This window comes from Amphiprion ocellaris, chromosome 3, assembly GCF_022539595.1.
Source record: "Amphiprion ocellaris isolate individual 3 ecotype Okinawa chromosome 3, ASM2253959v1, whole genome shotgun sequence".
NCBI classification, from domain to species: Eukaryota; Metazoa; Chordata; class Actinopteri; family Pomacentridae; genus Amphiprion; species Amphiprion ocellaris.
The window spans coordinates 18,358,005-18,376,122 of NC_072768.1; the positions used below are offsets into that span (position 1 = coordinate 18,358,005).

At 38.1% G+C, this 18,118-nt stretch overlaps 1 protein-coding gene across 3 annotated transcripts; it reads left to right on the top strand.

Annotated features, from left to right (window-relative positions):
* The first annotated feature begins 1,923 nt into the window (after window positions 1-1,923).
* On the top strand, window positions 1,924-16,936 carry parvb (parvin, beta). 3 transcript variants are annotated; one of them, XM_023278572.3, is made up of 13 exons: window positions 1,924-2,490; window positions 8,920-9,009; window positions 9,481-9,551; window positions 9,666-9,768; window positions 11,238-11,378; window positions 12,085-12,200; window positions 12,674-12,732; window positions 12,891-12,910; window positions 14,407-14,468; window positions 14,576-14,644; window positions 14,907-15,008; window positions 15,094-15,166; window positions 16,769-16,936. In XM_023278572.3, exons 1-13 carry the CDS (start codon window positions 2,376-2,378, stop codon window positions 16,843-16,845), a joined length of 1,098 nt encoding a protein of 365 aa, XP_023134340.1. In that variant the 5' UTR covers window positions 1,924-2,375; the 3' UTR covers window positions 16,846-16,936. The 3 variants fall into 3 exon arrangements, with proteins under 3 accessions (XP_023134340.1, XP_035807969.1, XP_023134341.1); XM_035952076.2 differs by lacking the exon at window positions 1,924-2,490 and adding an exon at window positions 7,177-7,294; XM_023278573.3 differs by lacking the exon at window positions 1,924-2,490 and adding an exon at window positions 7,183-7,352.
* The last annotated feature ends 1,182 nt before the right edge of the window (window positions 16,937-18,118 follow it).

Below are 18,118 nucleotides of genomic sequence, written 5' to 3' on the forward strand. Positions count from 1 at the left end.
TTACATCGTTAATAGTCATGTACGTAATGAAGGCCTATACAATCCAATCTGGTGAGTAACAGAAAATGGCAATTTCTCCCTATAACTCAGACTGTACTGTGTAAGTGCATGCTCTCTAAAATGTACTATTTGGGCCTTTATGTAACTCATTTTTTAGAATAACTGAAAGAAGGCTGCAGCTTTTCATTACTGATTAAACCGATGATTATTTCCTGGTTAACTAATTATTAATGTAATTTAAAACATGGCATAAAATAGTAAAGAATCTCAAATCTATTTCCTAAACCCTAAAGGAAAATGTTCAAGCTGTTTCTTTCGTCAGCCCAAACACTGCTAGTTTGCTGTCATAAAAGTTTAAGAGAAACAGAAAGTATTCACATTTTACTGCAACTTGAGAAGATTCTCTGATCAGTACAGTTGCCCTATGTAGGTCTTGTGGTCAGCTAATTGATTAACTGACTAAGTATGTAGTTTTATATATTTAATGTTGTAAAAATTACTCATGTACTATAAACCTATGATCTAATTAGAAATGCAGCCTTAATTAATACATTTATTGGGTGTTATTTTTTTGTTTTGTTTTTTAAATGGATGACCGCCATATGGTTAAACCTGGTTTCGACTTTATTACAAATCACCACTGAAGTGTTAATATGTGGTTTGTGAACAGCAGTGTGTTACTGCTTTTCCCATAGAGGTGTTTGCAGCCAACAGGGGAGCTTTGAGTGGGTTTGCAAAATATTTTAGATGGACCATTCTGCGTACACGTTGTAACATCTGGAGGGCTTTAACTATGTTTAATACTCTTAATTTCTCCTAATAAGTCATAACTAGTAAGTTATGGAATCCTAATTTATTCAGTATTAAATACATACACTAAACAAGAAAAGCATTCAGAGAGCGCAGTACTCCACCAAGGTTGTTCATTCCTCCATATGGCATTGTCAGAAATGCAGCTTTTTTCTTTTTTTTTTTTTTTTAAAGAAATACAGCATTTGTTTATTAGTTATTGATGATCAAAAGTCACAGCAACATAGAATGTGGCTATTTAATATAGATGTGCCCACAAACAAAATGATGTTGCGCTGAGCACAGGCGTGTGTTATGCATGTGTACATTATGTAAGGATACCGAATCCTAAAATCCTTGGATCCAGACTATAAGCTGCATCACTGTCAAAATCTAATCAGGTGGTCCTTGTGTTATTTCTGACCTTCCCTGAAAATTTCATCCAAATCTGTTAGTCTGTTTTTGAGTAATGTTGCGCACAGACAGACAAATCTACACCAATTGTCACATAACTCCACTGCGTTCCTTGGCAGACTAATAAATATTCCTATAAAATAAATAAGGCTATGAAATAAATCCTGAGATAAAAACATTTTGAGTAATGGCATAGAAGTGATGTGAAGTAAATAAAAATATTTCTTTAAAAATTTTCCTTTAAAAAGTGTTAACCAAGTTATTTAATTATTGAATTTATTTATATATAACTTGCCTTATTTGTTAGCTGTCCAATTGCATTTTATACTCTTCATTTCTTCTAATAAGTCAGAACTACTAAGTTATGGAGTCCCATTATATTCAATATTAAATACATACATACATACATTGAATAAATATTCCTATGGGAAAAAATAAACATGGCTATTGAATAAAGACTGAAATAAATGTGGCATTACAAGTCCCCTGAAATAAACAGAAACATCCATTTAAAAAATATAAACTTGGGTATTTATTAAATGCATTTATATGTTAGTTGCCTCATTTGTTTATTTCAATATTTATTTAATGGCTGTTTATTTAATTTGAATATAATTTAATTATATACATATTTAATTAATATCAACTAAATTCTATAATAAGTGGACCTTAAGCAGAATGTCTTTTTTCTATTCAAATGGATGATAATTTTGTAGTTGAATGTTTTTAGTTGCAAATTCCAATTTTACACAATGGGAGACTGCATTTAATATATATATTTTTTATTTTATTTATAATTTTATGGCAACTACATCTGACTCTCTTCTCTTTTACGCTGTGTTGTGCTGTGTTATTGTGTGATACTCCGTGCTTCTCTGGCTTCAGACCAAACATGAAGTATGTTTTTCTGTCCTTGACACTGAAACCTTGTGTTCCTCCTCAGGCCTGTGGGTGGCGCTGTGTGTGATTGTGTGTCTGCCGGTGGAGCAGATGAGGCTTTTACTCACATGTGAGTCATTGGTTTGTGTTGATGCTGCTCCTTAAAGCTGCTGTGTGCCTGTGAGTCGTGTGTTGTCGCCGTGATTGGAGCAGAGGCCGGTGCGTGGATGCATCGCAGGGCGGACTGAGCTCACCGACAGACGGGCCAGAAGCTCCCGCTGACGCGCTGAAACATGTCCGGGACTCCGGCCACATCTGCGACCCTGCAGCCCGCAAAAATGAAAAAGGACGAGTCCTTTCTGGGCAAACTAGGAGGAACCCTAGTCCGGAAAAAGAAATCTAAAGAAGGTGAGCGTTTTAGAGGCTGTTTCTGTTAGTTTTACTTGATCAAAGGCCTGTATTTGTGTCCCTTCTGTTGTGTTTCTGTCCATGGTGCTGCAATCACATGATGCGCTAATAAAGGATTCACCTCTGGGACATCACTGGCAGCTGGTCCATAGACTGTACACTCGATTTAATACATTTATACAGCAGTGTGGGAGGTTTTTCCTAGCAGTCACTTCAAGTTTTCTCAGTTTTTGATGTGAGGTTCTGTGTTGCCAAGTCAGTCCATAGTTGGTTCATGAATTAACCGGTTTTACACAGACACCAATTTAACAGTAAGAAATACTTATAGAAAGGGCGAGACAAAGCTTCACAGTGTCTCCACTGGCATTCAACATGAGGTAAGTAAACAGAAATAGATCATACACTCAGTGACCCCTGTCAGGAATGCGAGTTTATAAAGATAAAGGTGTAAGAAGATTAGTGTGCCCGTGTTGTTTTGGACATCCAGAACACTCCTCCCTAACTTAATTCTCTAGTTTTCACAACTGTGGACTGTTTTCTGCCCTCCCACAGGTCACACACTGTCTGGTCAAAGGGACAGCTGCAGGGTTTAACGCCTCAGTGTGTGTGTGTGTGTGTGTGTGTGTGTGTGTGTGTGTGTGTGTGTGTGTGTGTGTGTGTGTGTGTGTGTGTGTGTGTGTGTGTGTGTGTGCGCGCGCGCGCGCGTGTGCTCTCACCCATGTGTTTGTAATCTCCATTAAAGGAGGGCCACCAGCAGGCAGACACAGACAGTTTAATTGTTAAGGAGCCTCGTTCACTTCCACCTCCAAAAGTGGATGCTTTGTTTATTTCAAAAAAGTATTATTATACCTCCTAAAATTGTAATCCAAATACAGAAGTTTATTTTTGGCTCTAGTGGGCTCTGAATTTGAGGGAAATGTGTATAAAATAATACACAAGGCAGCATCGTGGACTTTAAATGAAAAGCTGCAAAAGCTGATGTAAATTATACACTAGATCTGAAACTATTTTGGTAATTTCTTAATTGTATGACTTCATTTATGAAGCAAAAAGAGATTTTTTCTTCATTTTTATAGACTCGAAGATACTGGTTGTAATTCATAATAATATTAATAGTTCATTTCAAGACTAATAAACACAATTTGATGGATTTTTCCAACATGAAAACAGCTTTAAGGGAAACAAATTGTGAAATGTTCATAGCTTAAAAACGGCATCCTGCAGCCAACAGCCCCCAGAGTTGATTAGATGATAGCTGAGAGGTGCAGCTCTGTGTATTGAGGGAATTAGTATAATCATCATCCTGCTTGAACTTGTGCTTAAAGCTTTGCCAGAACCTGCTAGATTTCTGCTGCAGGTCAGTAGAATGTGGTATAAGAATCAACACTGTCAACAAAGTGTTTCTCACAGAGGTTTCTTATATTGAGGTCCAAACGAGTTATGACCCAAACGTTAGAGGTGTGGAGTTGTCCAATCCATTTTTAACAAGGTGTACTTTTTTATTAGCCTGAAAAGAAAACGTCTCAGACTTTAGTGTATTAAAAGTGTGCAAAGAGAAAGCTGAAGAAAATTCTTTTGTGGATGAATGATGTCATCAAAATGCGGCTGTTCTTTTAATTCTAAACCTCCAGGATACCTGCGTTGGTTGGTAGAAGACCTCATAACTTATTTTTGCCAGTATTCAGCTCTAAGTGCTGTTTGCAATGACATCTGCAGGGTGATAGCTGGGAATCCCGTGAGGCCTCAGCACCAGTGTCTCCTGCAGCTTGTTAGAGAGCAGTGCCCCTGTGTGGTCAGATAAGATCAAAGCTCAGATAAACACAGGTCAGTGGAAAGGCAAACATTCACAGTGATGTTAGATTTAAAATCAGCATAGCAAAGCAAAAGTACGTGTAGTTGTTGTTGTTAACGGAGCACAGCATGTTGTTGTGGTTTCTGTTACTTTAGGGTGTGGCACTCTATCTTCTTTTTAAGGCAACGCCCAACAGAGACACGTTGCTACTGGAAAAGTTGGTGAATAACCACCATTAATAACGGGGACTTGCAGTTTGCAAAATCATGCTGACACTTCACTTGCACTTAAACCGTCCTCTTCCCCTTGTTGAATTGAAATGGGACAGAGAATATTGCTCAAGGCTGTTTGACAAGACGCATCCAGATCCCTGCAGCTGTGGAGCTGAGTTTGTAGATATGCTTCTTTCTGTATATCCTGATAAACTGAGAGGAAGTCTGCATTGCTCTGACAAGGCTGTACTGCTTTTGTCAGCAGCAGACAGAGCTGTAATAATGATAATTTAGTGAATAAGGAATGAGGGGATGAGTGTGTTGTCATCTGTCACATCCTGAACAGTAACGGTTTGGTAACACTTTGAAAATACATAATAAGTGTAGTTCAGATGCACATTGCTGCAGGATGGATGTTGTTAATAGTAAGTTGTCTGTTTTTCTAACCAAAGTGTTTTGTTGCTGTGCTCTTTTCCACTTATTTTACCTACCTATGTATCATGCATTTGTTTTAAATGGTTAACCAACATTACTAAATACCCTGTATTTTTATACTGAAGCGTCGTGCTTCATAGTAGGGATTTAAAGATTTAGTGGAAAACTAAAGTGCTTTTTTGCAGATAGAAGTATAGCATTATTAGTAATCAGAATTTAGAAGATTTTATTTTTTGCCAAAGATTCACTTCTTACTGGTTTTAGCCCACAGCATCACATTACCCCAGTTCTCACTTCTCTCCACTAGAATTGATTTTAAGATTTTATTGATTCCTTTTGAAGCATGTCCAGGCCTGACCCATATTACTGGGTTTTGTATCTTTTGTCTTCTTGTTTTGACTAAGTCAAATTATCTTAATTTTGCCATACTTTTGTAGCTTTACTGGCTGATTGTTGTCATTTTACTTTCTGCTTATTCTGCTTTGGTTTGTCTGCAAAAGCTGTAAAAGCACCTTCTAAGTTCTGTATGAACAAAGCTTTTATTATTATTATTATTATTATTATTATTATTGTTGTTGTTGTTGTATTTCAAGTAAGTGGATGCAAAATGGACAGAAACATATTCTCACTATGTAAAGCAATTATTTAAGTAGTTGATGTGGTGACCAGTATTATTTTATCAATATGTACTTGGGAAGAATCTCAACCAATATCGAAACCTGTAAAAGCAGAAATAGCTAAGATATGTGTGAATTAGGGAAATTCACTTTCACTCATGCCATTAGTTTCTTCAACAGCGACCACTGGAAAGTTTATTTTCCAACCGTAAAATGTCACACTCGATGTACATTTGCACTTTGTCTTGGCGAAGCCGCAAGTTGCTACATGTGGCCTTCTTTTTAACAGTCCAGCCAGGACATATCGCTATAATAAGAACATTTTAATCAAAGGAGTGCCTGGATTTGAGGAGGATTTTTCTCTCTTTCTCTCTTTACACTTGCGTGTTTATGTCAAGGATTAGTATTGCCAGATGCATCTTTTTTCCTCTAAATTGTTCCACCTCAGTATTTGCACCAAATGCGTCATAGTTTAACAACATTCATCTTTTAACAGAATAGAAAATGAATGCAACAGCTCATGAAAAGCATCAAGTGCAACATGCATACAGAGAAGCCGTAGCATTATTTCATTTTGGAGGAATTACAACAGCAAGTAACATATAATATGAAGCAAATAGTGGGTGTGATGAGTTAGATAGTTTAGACTGTCATTCTTAATATCCGCTGAAGGCCCCCTGTGGAACATACTCAGCCACACTGTCATCTCCTGGCTGCTGTTACTCACTGGTGCCTGTGTTGGTGTAAATAACCAGAGCTATATTTAAGGTCCAGCCTGTCTTCTCCATTCTACCACATTATTTATATCTTTCCCCTGTGCCACAGGGAACCGCCTCCCCTCCCTTGGGAGCAGTGGGACCAAACGAGACGAGGTCAATATCAATCCATCTTACGCTGCTGCTTAGGACGCACGCAGATTATACTTAGAGCATTTTTCGCTTTAAAGCAAAAAGAAATCCGACCATATGCTCCTGTTGCCTTGACTGATCACTGTGTCATTTAACGGTTTGCAGTACAGCAGAGCGGCTTCTTATGTGAATGTGCAATGAAGCCGGTGTAAGATAAATGCTCCTGACTGCAGGCTTTGTTTGCATTGAATTAATGTAATTCTGTTAACGGGAGTGCAGTTGCTGCCTGATTGATTATCTGCTGCAGCTAAACATATTAAACGCTCCATTCACATGCTCATTGAGAGGGGTAGAGTTATTCACTGAAATAACCCTGCTCTCTCTTATATTGCTGTGGAATAAGCGGGCTGCAGCTAATTTTGACAGGCAGTTGTTATTGTGAGGACATATCAGGGCATTGCTGGTGTGAGAAAATGCTTTTTTGAGGGTTAAAACAACATGCAGCATTCATGCCGCTGCCTGCACGGTGAATTAGCGGATATCTAGTTATCACATTACCCGTCATCGCTCGGTGAAGTCTGTCCTGCGTCCACAGTTTGACGACCCAGAGGTGAGTGGTGTGCAGGGGTGCTTTGGTGGGTTTACGTCCAGTGTGGCGTCTCCTTCCTGTCCCATGCACACTCACCCGCCCCCCTCCTCCGCTCCGTCAGCCTGTCCGGTAACTGGACCGCAGAGGTGGGGTGGAGGGCTGTGACAGAAATAAACACGTGATGACGCCCCTGCCGCCGCTCAGCTGCACCGACTGCCATTCACACACACATATATGCACACACTGAACTTACATATAGACATACACTCCTGCGTTCTCTACCTCCGCTCTCTGCCATTAGGGAGAATCCGGTGAGTTATTGTGGGGACATGGCGGGGCTGCTGTGTGGGACCAAGAGGAAGAAACAAGGTAATTTGATTTTAATGTCTGGGCTTTGAGGAACTTGGAAGTGGAAATGGGGAAGCAGGACCTGTTACCTTAGTGCAGTGTTGGTTAAAATCCAGCAGTGTGTTGTTTTGGTTCTCATGGCTTAAGATTTATTTTTATTTCCACATATTGTGCTGCATAAATCTGACTCCGTCAATGAGTTTTATTTTATAACTTGACTCTTTTAACAGTAATTTTCTGCGCCAAAGCTGAGCCCAGTACTGTCCAAAGCAGCAGCAATGCAGTCAGATGGACAGAGAGGGAGGAAGCAGCACAATTATGATGAAATGCACCGAGCCTCCTCTGTAATTACCAAGCAAACTGCTGATCTGTAGTGAGATTCGGGGCTCGAGCCGGATTTCAGCTCTCATGAGAAGGCTGAATCAGATAGTAAACCTGTGGGGACTCCCTCCTCCCCGGCCAGTTCTGTGTATTCTCTCTTTGCTCACGCTTTGAAGTTGTGATTTTGTTCTGATTGTGCTCTAAAGCACTCTGGTCTAGACTTTATTTGATTTCATTTTCAGTCCGAAAAATCGATTTTTCATGCTTTTAATGTGAAAAAGCTTCAGGAGCAGCAATGTTTTTGGTTTTCAACTTCACCTTGGCTTTATAAATAGCAGGTACGTCAATGAAATGACAGATTTGAGACCATTGATCGTGACATCTCACAAACTGAAAAGCGGGTAGATAAAAGCGATGTGGCCATTAGGAGCAGAAAGCCTTCAAATCCCCGGAGAATCTCTCCAGTCAGAAGTGAAAGCCTCTCCAAAGGAATTGATTTTAATCAAAGCTAAACTCAAAGTGTGTGTTGCTGGTGTATTGGTTCGTTTTTGAGTGTCTCGCCACTTTTCAATCAGCTCAGTGATGAAATTTCAGTCACGTTGTCTTCCTGTCATATGCTTGTGCTGAACAAATAGAGTTTTTAGTATGTTGTGGATAGATGCTGCTGCGTTATACTGTAATCTGTAGTGGAAAGGAATAAAACTGAGAAACTGGCAGATATGTGACAGCTCAAAATCCAATCAAAATGTGACATTTCAAAAACATCTAATAAGAATGTCCAACAGTGCACTTCTTGTGTAGTGATTAGTGTAGAACAAATCAATGGAATCTAAATCTGTCTCTAAATCACTTTTATTGAATCTCTCGCTGGCCTGCACCGTCTAAAGAAATTCAAAAGTGGTAGCTCAGGGTTGTGCTTAACTATAGGGCTTGAATAAATGCGCAAGTAACAGTGGTGGTTACATGATTGAAGAGGTGTTTACGGAGGAGGAGCAGGCCCAACAAATAGACTCCAATTTGGCACCATAGTTTCCCCACAGAGGTTCCTGTGGTGATGCCGCATTAATAGCGCTGCCACTGACACTGCTTCTTATTCTCCTCTTCTTTTCTTTCTGGTACAGGATCATTGCCTGCATATTTTCTTTTTTATCGAAGCACTCTCTTACTTTTCCAGCTAATATACTTTAAATCAAGTATTTTGTTGCTTGTTTATTGATTTTTCTGCTCGTTCAGCTTCATGGTTTTTGTGTTGTTGCTGTCTCCCCAGTGAGCGATCTCCACGAAGAGGGGAAGAATGCAATCAATGCTCCCATGCTGCTTTCAGGGACAGACATCCATCCAGAGGACACGCTGCTGGGTATGTGCACACATGTGCAACTGTAAAGAACATCTGATGTTTCAAATTTCTGCTTGAATGTGAAACATATATCAGTTTTTTTGACTGGAAGTTGCAGGAGTTAACTGTTGGTGACACATCCAACATTTTCAATTTCTCAAGATGGAGTTTTCTAGGGGGGTTTCTGCAGCAGCACGTCAGAGCTTACTAAGGTCACAGAAGATAATATGAATCTGTTGACACATGTTGACTAAAAGGGACTTTGACAGTGGAGCAGCAGGAAATGAAAGTGGGTGGAGTGGCGACGCCTTTGTCTTCAGCAGCCTTGTGAATCACTGTTGACATGAGGGTGGGGGGAACATTTGTTTTTGTGGCTATGAATTTGTATTTACGTAAGACCAAAATATGTCTGTATTTAAAGGCCTGGTAGGAAACTGAAGTGCCAGTCACTCACATGTGTTGTCTTAGCTTATTTCCTATTATCTTCCACAGAGGAAAATGCTGAGAGACTCATGTTGGACCCGACGTCACGGGAAAATCTTAAATTTAAAGATCTTTTGAAGGTAGTCTGTGATCATATTTTGTGCACAAACATCGAGATATCTCTTCAACACAATCAGAGCAGTGAAATGAGAAAGTCGGGTTGTGGGTTTTATTGTATTCTGATGTGCATCCAGGTCCTGATTGACTGGATCAACAGTGAGTTGGAGGAAGAGAGGATCATAGTCAAAGACCTGGAGGAGGATTGCTATGATGGACAAGTGCTCCAGAAGTTATTTGGTGAGAAACTGGTTGCTCACAACATTTTGGACCACAACCTGCCATGTATAAAAAGTAGCATTATAAACAGTAGTAGAAAGTTTTAAATGTTCATTGTTTGACAACAAGTTTGCTGGAAATGTAAAGTTTCAGTCAGAGATTTTCATCTGACAGTAAATGCACAACAACACAACACATTTATACCAGAACAACAGGTGTCATGAGACAATTACAGTAACTGATGGTGTGATTTTTGCAACCTGCTGCTCTTCCATTCTATATTTTCTTGCTATTGTGAGTTTGTTGCATTTTCAATAAACTCAGCCATGACAGCATCCAAGAATTAAACATTTTCCTTTGTAGGATTTCTTATTCGTCTATTTACCAACTGTGCAGAAGACACAACTATTTGCTAAAAAAGTGAATTGGCAGCAGTAGCTCAAGCTTCCACTTGACATTCTATTGCCATTACTTTATTAACATTATTCCTTTGTCCACTGTGATAAATATGAATTCACTACTGGGCTGTAGAGTCTGATAAACCAGTGTTTATGGTCTGTTCAGAGCTTCCCCCTTGTGACTGTTACTTGGCAGTGCAACTCTAATACCGTCAAAACTGAAGTTATCCAGTAAAATTTGTGATTCTTACTCAGATATATGTTTACATAGACCGTGTTGTATTTAATATCCATTTTTTTGTGCTCCATTCATTTCCTACCTTAATCATGTCTTTCTTACATGCAGATTTTGTTTTTGTACAAAAACAAAACAGCAAGAAACTACATGTTAATACAAAGGAAATCAATAAAATATACACATTTTATCACATATGTTGCCACAGTGTTAATAACAACAATTTAAAATGCACAACAGAAAACCCATTGGGGAATATATGTGTGATTTCTCGCTTTCTGTTGAAGCCTTTCTTAGTTTTCACACTCCTCTATCACTTTTGTACATTATGCAACCTCAGTCTTTTATTGCATCAGTGCTGCTGCTGGTTTCTTTCTTCTTCTTCTTTTTCTTCTTTCTTTTCTTCTGTAATATTTGAACCCACGCACTTGAGCTAAGCCTCCTAAATCCTCTTCCTTACTTGCTGCTTAGAGCAGGAAAGTTCCTTTGTAAGTCAGCTTTGTTGTTGCTGAGGTTTTTTTTCAAGATCTCAGAATCAGTAACCAGAACCCACACTAATAGAGGTCTGAACAAACATTTAGTTGTAGACTTTATTTGGTTTGAGGCACTTCTGTAACTTTTGTGTTTCATGTAAATTGTCCTTCACCAGTAGACTTAATTTACATTTTTTTCTTCAGCTCCTGTCATTTTTTTTGTAAGCCCACACACCTGAAGCTTCCTAGCTCTGAGGAGACAGTAATTTTTCTGTGCAATACATCTCAGTATTGTTAGCAAGTGTCTTCTGTATATGGATTGTATTTACTTGTGTGTTTGCCCTGACATAAATATATCACTGCTGTCCTTTCGGTTGGTGACAGAAAAGTTGTCAGGCAGAAAGCTGAACGTGGCGGAGGTCACCCAGTCGGAGATCGGCCAGAAGCAGAAGCTTCAGACAGTTTTAGAGGCTGTCAACGACCTGCTGAGGCCTCACGGCTGGACCATCGAGTGGAGTGTGGACTGTGAGTTTTGCAGTGACCTAAGTTGGTGCTGCCTTAATGATGAGCTGAAACAGATTGTAAAACAGTGATCGAAACTGAAGCCTTAGAGGTCGACATGTCTTGACTTTTAGTTCTGAGTGTGGGTTTAGTTCTAAAATTACTGAGACCATCATTTAAATTAGGCTCTCCTTCATGCATCCTAAATGCCCCACTTGTCAAAAGCCTCCAGTTTGTATTGCAGGCATTCTGTTAAGTCTCAAGCCAAGATAACTATAATGGCATTAGGATGACTCATAACCATCATTAGGGTTATTATAATTATTTTTTTCCAACTTTAAAAAGCTTCGGTTAGGCCACTGAAGATATTATACAAGCTAAGTAGTACTCCTCATCATAAGGAGGCACTGAACTCACGTGTGAAATTGGGTGGAAAGGCCCTTTAACACACAATCGACTTTCCTAATTTGCATCTCAAATGCTGAGTTTTTAATCTATACAGAGTTTGAAATAACACTGGAAACACAAGGATTTCTCACCGGAAATAATGTCGGAGTCGCTTTAATTCGTGCGTCATTAATGGTTCAGTCACTTGCAGCTTTTTAATCTTTCTTTTGTCTCTAAAAATGCATCAACTGTTGCCTTTCATGTGTAGGAAATTGCTCATGCCATTATGTTACCTTGGTATGTGAGAGAGCTGACAGTCTTCTCATGTGATTCGCTTTTACAGCGATCCATTCAAAGAACCTGGTGGCCATCGTTTATCTGCTGGTGGCTCTCGCTATGCACTTCCAGGCCCCCATCAGGCTGCCTGAGCACGTCTCTGTACAGGTGGTGGTGGTCAAGGTAAGGAACCCGTCAACCGTAGGGATGCATACATACATGTGTAGTTTGTGTTATTAAATTTAGCTTATTATTAAATCAGAAAACCTTTAGATACTTTTGAAGATAAACACTGAGAAAAGTGAATTGCAGACAAGTAACACAAATATGCTAAAAAATTAGAATCAGTCATAGATACAGTAATGAAATCACAATAATATAGATGCAATACAGTCATTTCTCTTTAGAAATTGCCTTACTGACACTTTAAATTAACCAGAGCTGTCCGTCTAAAAACCTACAAATAACCAAGATTAACCCAAAACAACAATGTAATGAGGCTCACATATCATAACTTCTACTTAAAGTATCGATTTATAGCTGCTTCTGTCTTCTTTCTGTCACTGTCTTGACCATCGATGTGATTTTCAAAATGTGAATCCTCGGGTCTAGTTATACTTTCGTGCCAGGACTAAATTAGATTTTTGTGTGCGCAGAAGCGAGAGGGCATCCTGCAGACTGCTCTGGTCACCAAGGAGCTGACGAGTACCACAGAGTAAGAGCTGCTACAGTTCCCTTAATGATCTGTGCTCTTTTCACTGTTGTAATGTGAATTACTAAGAGTATTTAATGTATTACAAAGTAACTGAAGGTCAAAGAATCAGGCATAGAGAGTGAAAAATTTATAGGTTTTTATTCTCTTATTTTTTTCAGAATGATGATGGGAAGATTTGGTGAGTCCCTGCCATAAATCAATACCTTTGCTTTTACTGTTCTGTAATTAAACTACTCAAACAAATAATTCAGCTTTCTGGGGAAATGTTTCGTGCATAAACATGCAGCCTGAGTCAGCAGAGTTTAGCAGCCAAGCACAAAGAGTACAAACAAGTGCAAACAGTTACCTTTTCTCTGTCCAAAGATGGAAATCAGCCGACCAAACATTATATTCAGTTACTTAAATCAATAAAAACACAACAGGTTTTAAAGCAGCAATTTGCAGTTTTATGGCTGTTGTTCAGTTAAGATTCTCAGGCTGCCAGTAGAGAGAATGTCTTTGCTCCTGGCTATGAAATAGTTTGGAATCTAACTACCTGTAAAATACAAATTTCTCATTTTTATTTTAAACTTAGTTTTTGTATGAATTTAGTAAATGAGATCTAATGTGTGAAAAAGAGAGCTTTAAATGTGTTGTTTAATTTTTTTTTTTACCTTTTCATGAAGCCAGCTAGTTCCCTTAATCTAAGCTAATGAGCTACAGGCTGTAGCTATACAGACAGGTGTCAAATCAAAGGAAGAACCTGAACCCTTGCCTTCTACCCTGAGGGGACTTGATGGCACTGCTATGTTGTGGGGGCATTTTGCTGGCAAGGTTTGAGTCTAATTGTCCCTTTAGAGGAAAGGGTCACTCCGAATAAATACAAAGTTGTTCTTAGTGATCTCCTTTGTGTCTTTACGGATGTTCTCTCCTCAGGGTTGCCAGATCTGTGGGTTTCCTGGAGAATTGGGCTACTTTTAAAGTGTTACTATGGGATGAATTTTTTGTCTGCTGATTTGGAAAGACCTATTCTGCATGCAAATTACATGAATTTCTAGAAATAAAGCTTTATTATATACCCAAATCCTATCAAATTGACTCACACATGCATCATGCAATGCTCTCAATCCCAACTCTGCTAGTTTAGGAAGTAAAGTAGAAAAACTAGCTGGTTAGTTTTAGTATTGGGCTGGTTTTTGATTGGCTGTTGTTTTGGCTTTATCACACAGACCAGGGAACAATGAGCCTCTTTCGGGGTAACAATGCTCCTGTTCAGGCGTCCCTGAGTGGTGTGATGACTATGAAAAAGGTGTAAATCATGTAATATAGCCCTCACAGTTACCAGATCTCAACCTTTTGAACATCTATGGCAGATTTTGGAACAATGTATGAGCCAGCGTTCTCCACAACTGTCAGCAAATCACAGAATAAGGCAATATCTTTTGAAAGAATAATGTTCATTCCTCCAGTAGACTTACAGAGACTTAGAGAATCAATATCAAGGAGCACTGGCCCAACACTGTACCAAAATCCTTCATGTTGGTTTTTCCTTTAATTTGTCACCAGTCAGTGCATTTATATGACAGATACGAGAGTAGTGTTGATCTTTGTATCATTTTGACACAGCTGATAGTGCCTAACACATCAAACTATTTAAGTATTCATAACCTTTGTGTTCTTTAATCTTTATTTCAGAGAGGGATGCATTTGATACTTTGCTGGATCACGCACCTGACAAGCTCAACGTGGTTAAAACGGTAAAAATACCTTTTCTTTGTACAGTAATGGTATAATGTCAAAAAAATTGCAGGTTTTTAGAGCTACATTGTCAGTATGACTGATAGCTTTTTGCTTCTCTTACCAGTCACTCATCACCTTTGTGAACAAACACTTGAACAAGTTGAATCTGGAAGTTACTGAGCTGGAATCTCAGGTAAGAGATTTTAACGGCTTATCTACAGACTCATTACATCACTGTCGCAGCACAATCCACTGAGTTATTAAGTCTGTCATTAGTCGTATGCATGTTATGTAACAAGGTTTCAGCCTGACATGTGCGCTCTACATCTATGGCTCAGGTTTTAATTTTAAAATATCCAATCTAATCTACTTGTGTGATGGAAGAAGCTGTGCTGTATTCATGCACCTGTGAGTGTGACTATATGTGTGTATATGATACGTGTGTGTTTGTTCAGTTTGCTGATGGAGTGTACCTGATTTTACTGATGGGGCTGCTGGAAGACTACTTTGTCCCTCTGTACAACTTCTTCCTCACCCCAGAGAGCTTCGAGCAGAAGGTGACTTCATCTTAAAACAATGAAACTGCAGGATTTTTCAAAGCAGTGTTTAAGGTTATTAACTGTCAGTTTTATTCCTCCTCAGGTTCACAATGTGGCTTTTGCTTTTGAACTGATGCAGGACGGAGGCCTGAAAAAACCCAAAGCCAGACCAGAAGGTATTTTACTGTTATTTTACATTATTATAAGATCAAATAAAAGATGAAACACATGAATTTCCCAGGGGAGATTTTGTTGAGGCCTGCTGGATTGCTTTAAAAAAGCATCGCACTGTTGATCTCCCACAGCAACAGTCATATTAAAGGCTGACCAGTAGGTGGAAACCTTGCCTTAAGCTCCATCACTGGATGGTGCTGCTGAGTTTATTCAGCCCTGAGCTGCACTTTTTAAAATAAAGATTACAATAAAAGAAAAGGACTTAGTGTTTTTATATTATACGTATTTTAAATTTGTCACAGTTTTGCATTTTTTTTCCATGTCATCCTTATGTTCTGCACAGCTACTGCACAGTTAGAAATGTTTGCACACAAAATCTGGAAAAGCGGTTTTCAGAATGTAATCTAATATAGCTGATTACCTGCTTAAAATGTAAATAAGTAAACATTAAAATAATTTAGTATTCAAATATACAGAAAACGATTCTTGTAAAAAGATCATTTTATTCGATTTTCTTGTTTGCAAATTTAAATCATCTATGTAAGAGTCTATACAATTACTACACATTTACGTTTAGAGTCAGCAATACCCATTCAACCATGTCATCACACTGTATTCACGTGTTTTTTTTGCACTGTATGGTATGTCACTCTCTTTACTATACTTGTGCAATTTAGCAGTACATGTCCTGCTTTACCTCTGCTTATTTAGTATTCTTATTTTGTTCAGCTACATCATATCAAGTGTTGGATATTTAATATCTGGCACTCTCTATTCGCAATTTAATTACTTGTACTTTTGACTGCAGCTTTTGCTCATTTTAAAAAACACTTCAAAACCTTTGAAGTAACACAAGTTACAAAAGATTTTCAAGATGTGTAAATATTTTCTCTCAGTGCTGTGTTAAATCAAGTGTTTTTATCCTGTCTTCAGACCGTTTCCTGATAAAGCAGAAAATCACTACTTACAATCACTACTCATAATTTTTGCAGTAATCTAAACCATTATAGCTGTTATTATCATAGCCTCTCTGATTAGCATTGGGTTTGCTCCGGTTTGTGCACATCTGCAGCTTCTTTCTAAACAACAATAGAGACAAACAGTTAAATACAGATGTTTAGTTCCTGATGCATGCTAGTTTCACACTGCTGTTGTCTGACTGGACTCACTTAAATCTGCCCTAGTTGTGATGATAAATTCAAATAAGCAGACAAGCCCTTATGTAGAGCACCAAGGTACCTAGAAAGGGAACAGAAAGTACTTTTTTGCCTCTGAATCTCTCGGTAAGAAGTCATACATCATATGATAATCATGTGCAAATTCTTAGGTGCTATTTTAAGCTCCATTTCATTTCCAAAATTACAAATAACCTTTTGAAGGGAAGCGGTCCAACAGCAATCATAGAATGGTCTCCTTTGCATTGTAAATAAGATTTTATGGTGGTACAGCCCATTTATTTTGTGCCGCAGAATTCTAAGCAGGCAATTTATAATATTAATGATATTAAGTTTTTGTACACATCAAAGGTTATATTTTCTTGCTCAAAGCAGTTCGAGTCTGGTGAACTCTAATGCTCTCTGCTGTCTCTCAATTTTGTTTTCCAGATGTTGTGAATCTGAACCTCAAGTCCACCCTCAGAGTCCTCTACAACCTGTTCACCAACTACAAAAATACTGAGTGAACTTTTCCACTTTTACCCTCTGATATTACTTTGAACACTGGCCTGTGCCTGAGCTGATCATTTGCATTACAGTCTGGACACTGGAGATCAACTGGGACTGAAAGTCATCATTATGTGGGACTTAAAAAGACCCAGTGGGTATAGCCAGAAAAAGACTCTGAACATTAGTATTTAATCTTCCCTAAATGTCAGTATTTATTTATGCCTTGCTCAAATGCTAACTGCGACCCAGGAAGCCCTGCAACCTTTAGTCCTGCATTTGAATACATGACTGTCACGGGAAAATGTTGAAACTGGACGACATTTGTGTGTTAAACCGAACTGATTACCATCACAGAATACTTTAAAAAAATCAAAAATGCTGATATAAATGATATAGTATCTACATGCTTTCTATAAACGTTAAAGGAATTATTAGATATTTTGGTAAATACGCTTCTTTCCAGTCGCTCTGTTTGGTAAAGTAAGAATCTGGTAAGCTCAGCTCGGTAAATTAACATATAAGTTTTCTAGAATGTGATAAGTTTAGAAAAAAGTTTTTACATTTGACAGCAAATTGCCTGACTGAAAGTCATGCTGTCTGTATTTTACCCATCAAAAAACAGTGCAAACAGACCCTACGTAACACCTCAGCATATGAAAACTCATCATGCCTTTTGAATTATTTTTATATATTGTAGGGACTAATGTAGTATCGATATGGTGCAAATAATAATAATGACAAAAATTATGAATAATACATTATTCATATTCATTCTAATGTTAAGAAAACATTATTTTAGTAGCAGCACTAAGCTAGTAGCTAACATTAGTAGCTTAATATAATAATAAATGTGTACATATTCATTTCAGCTGGTTTGTTGAGATAATAAATGATGCTTTGATTTTTTTATAGTCTATAGATAATTTTAAAGCTTTAAAGATTTAAAGACCACACCAATATCATAAATTTTAATGAAATTAAAAGCTGAAATGCGATTACTCTTGCCCTGCTATGCTACTTACCATTAGCATGAATTTTGTGGTATCATAACTGGATTTACAGTACAATACAGTATTACCAAATGTATTTATGTGGAAAATGCACTGAATCTTTCAAGATTTAACTTCAAAATTGCTATTTTTCATGGGATAGCAGATAGGGGAAAGATATTTACATAAATGTATTTTGGCTAGCTGTGGCTATCCTACCAGCTAACTCCCTTTCTTTAGCAGCCTGGCTGGCTTTTTTTGTTGGTTTTAGCTCTAGTTACTGAGGATTTGTAAAGCAGTT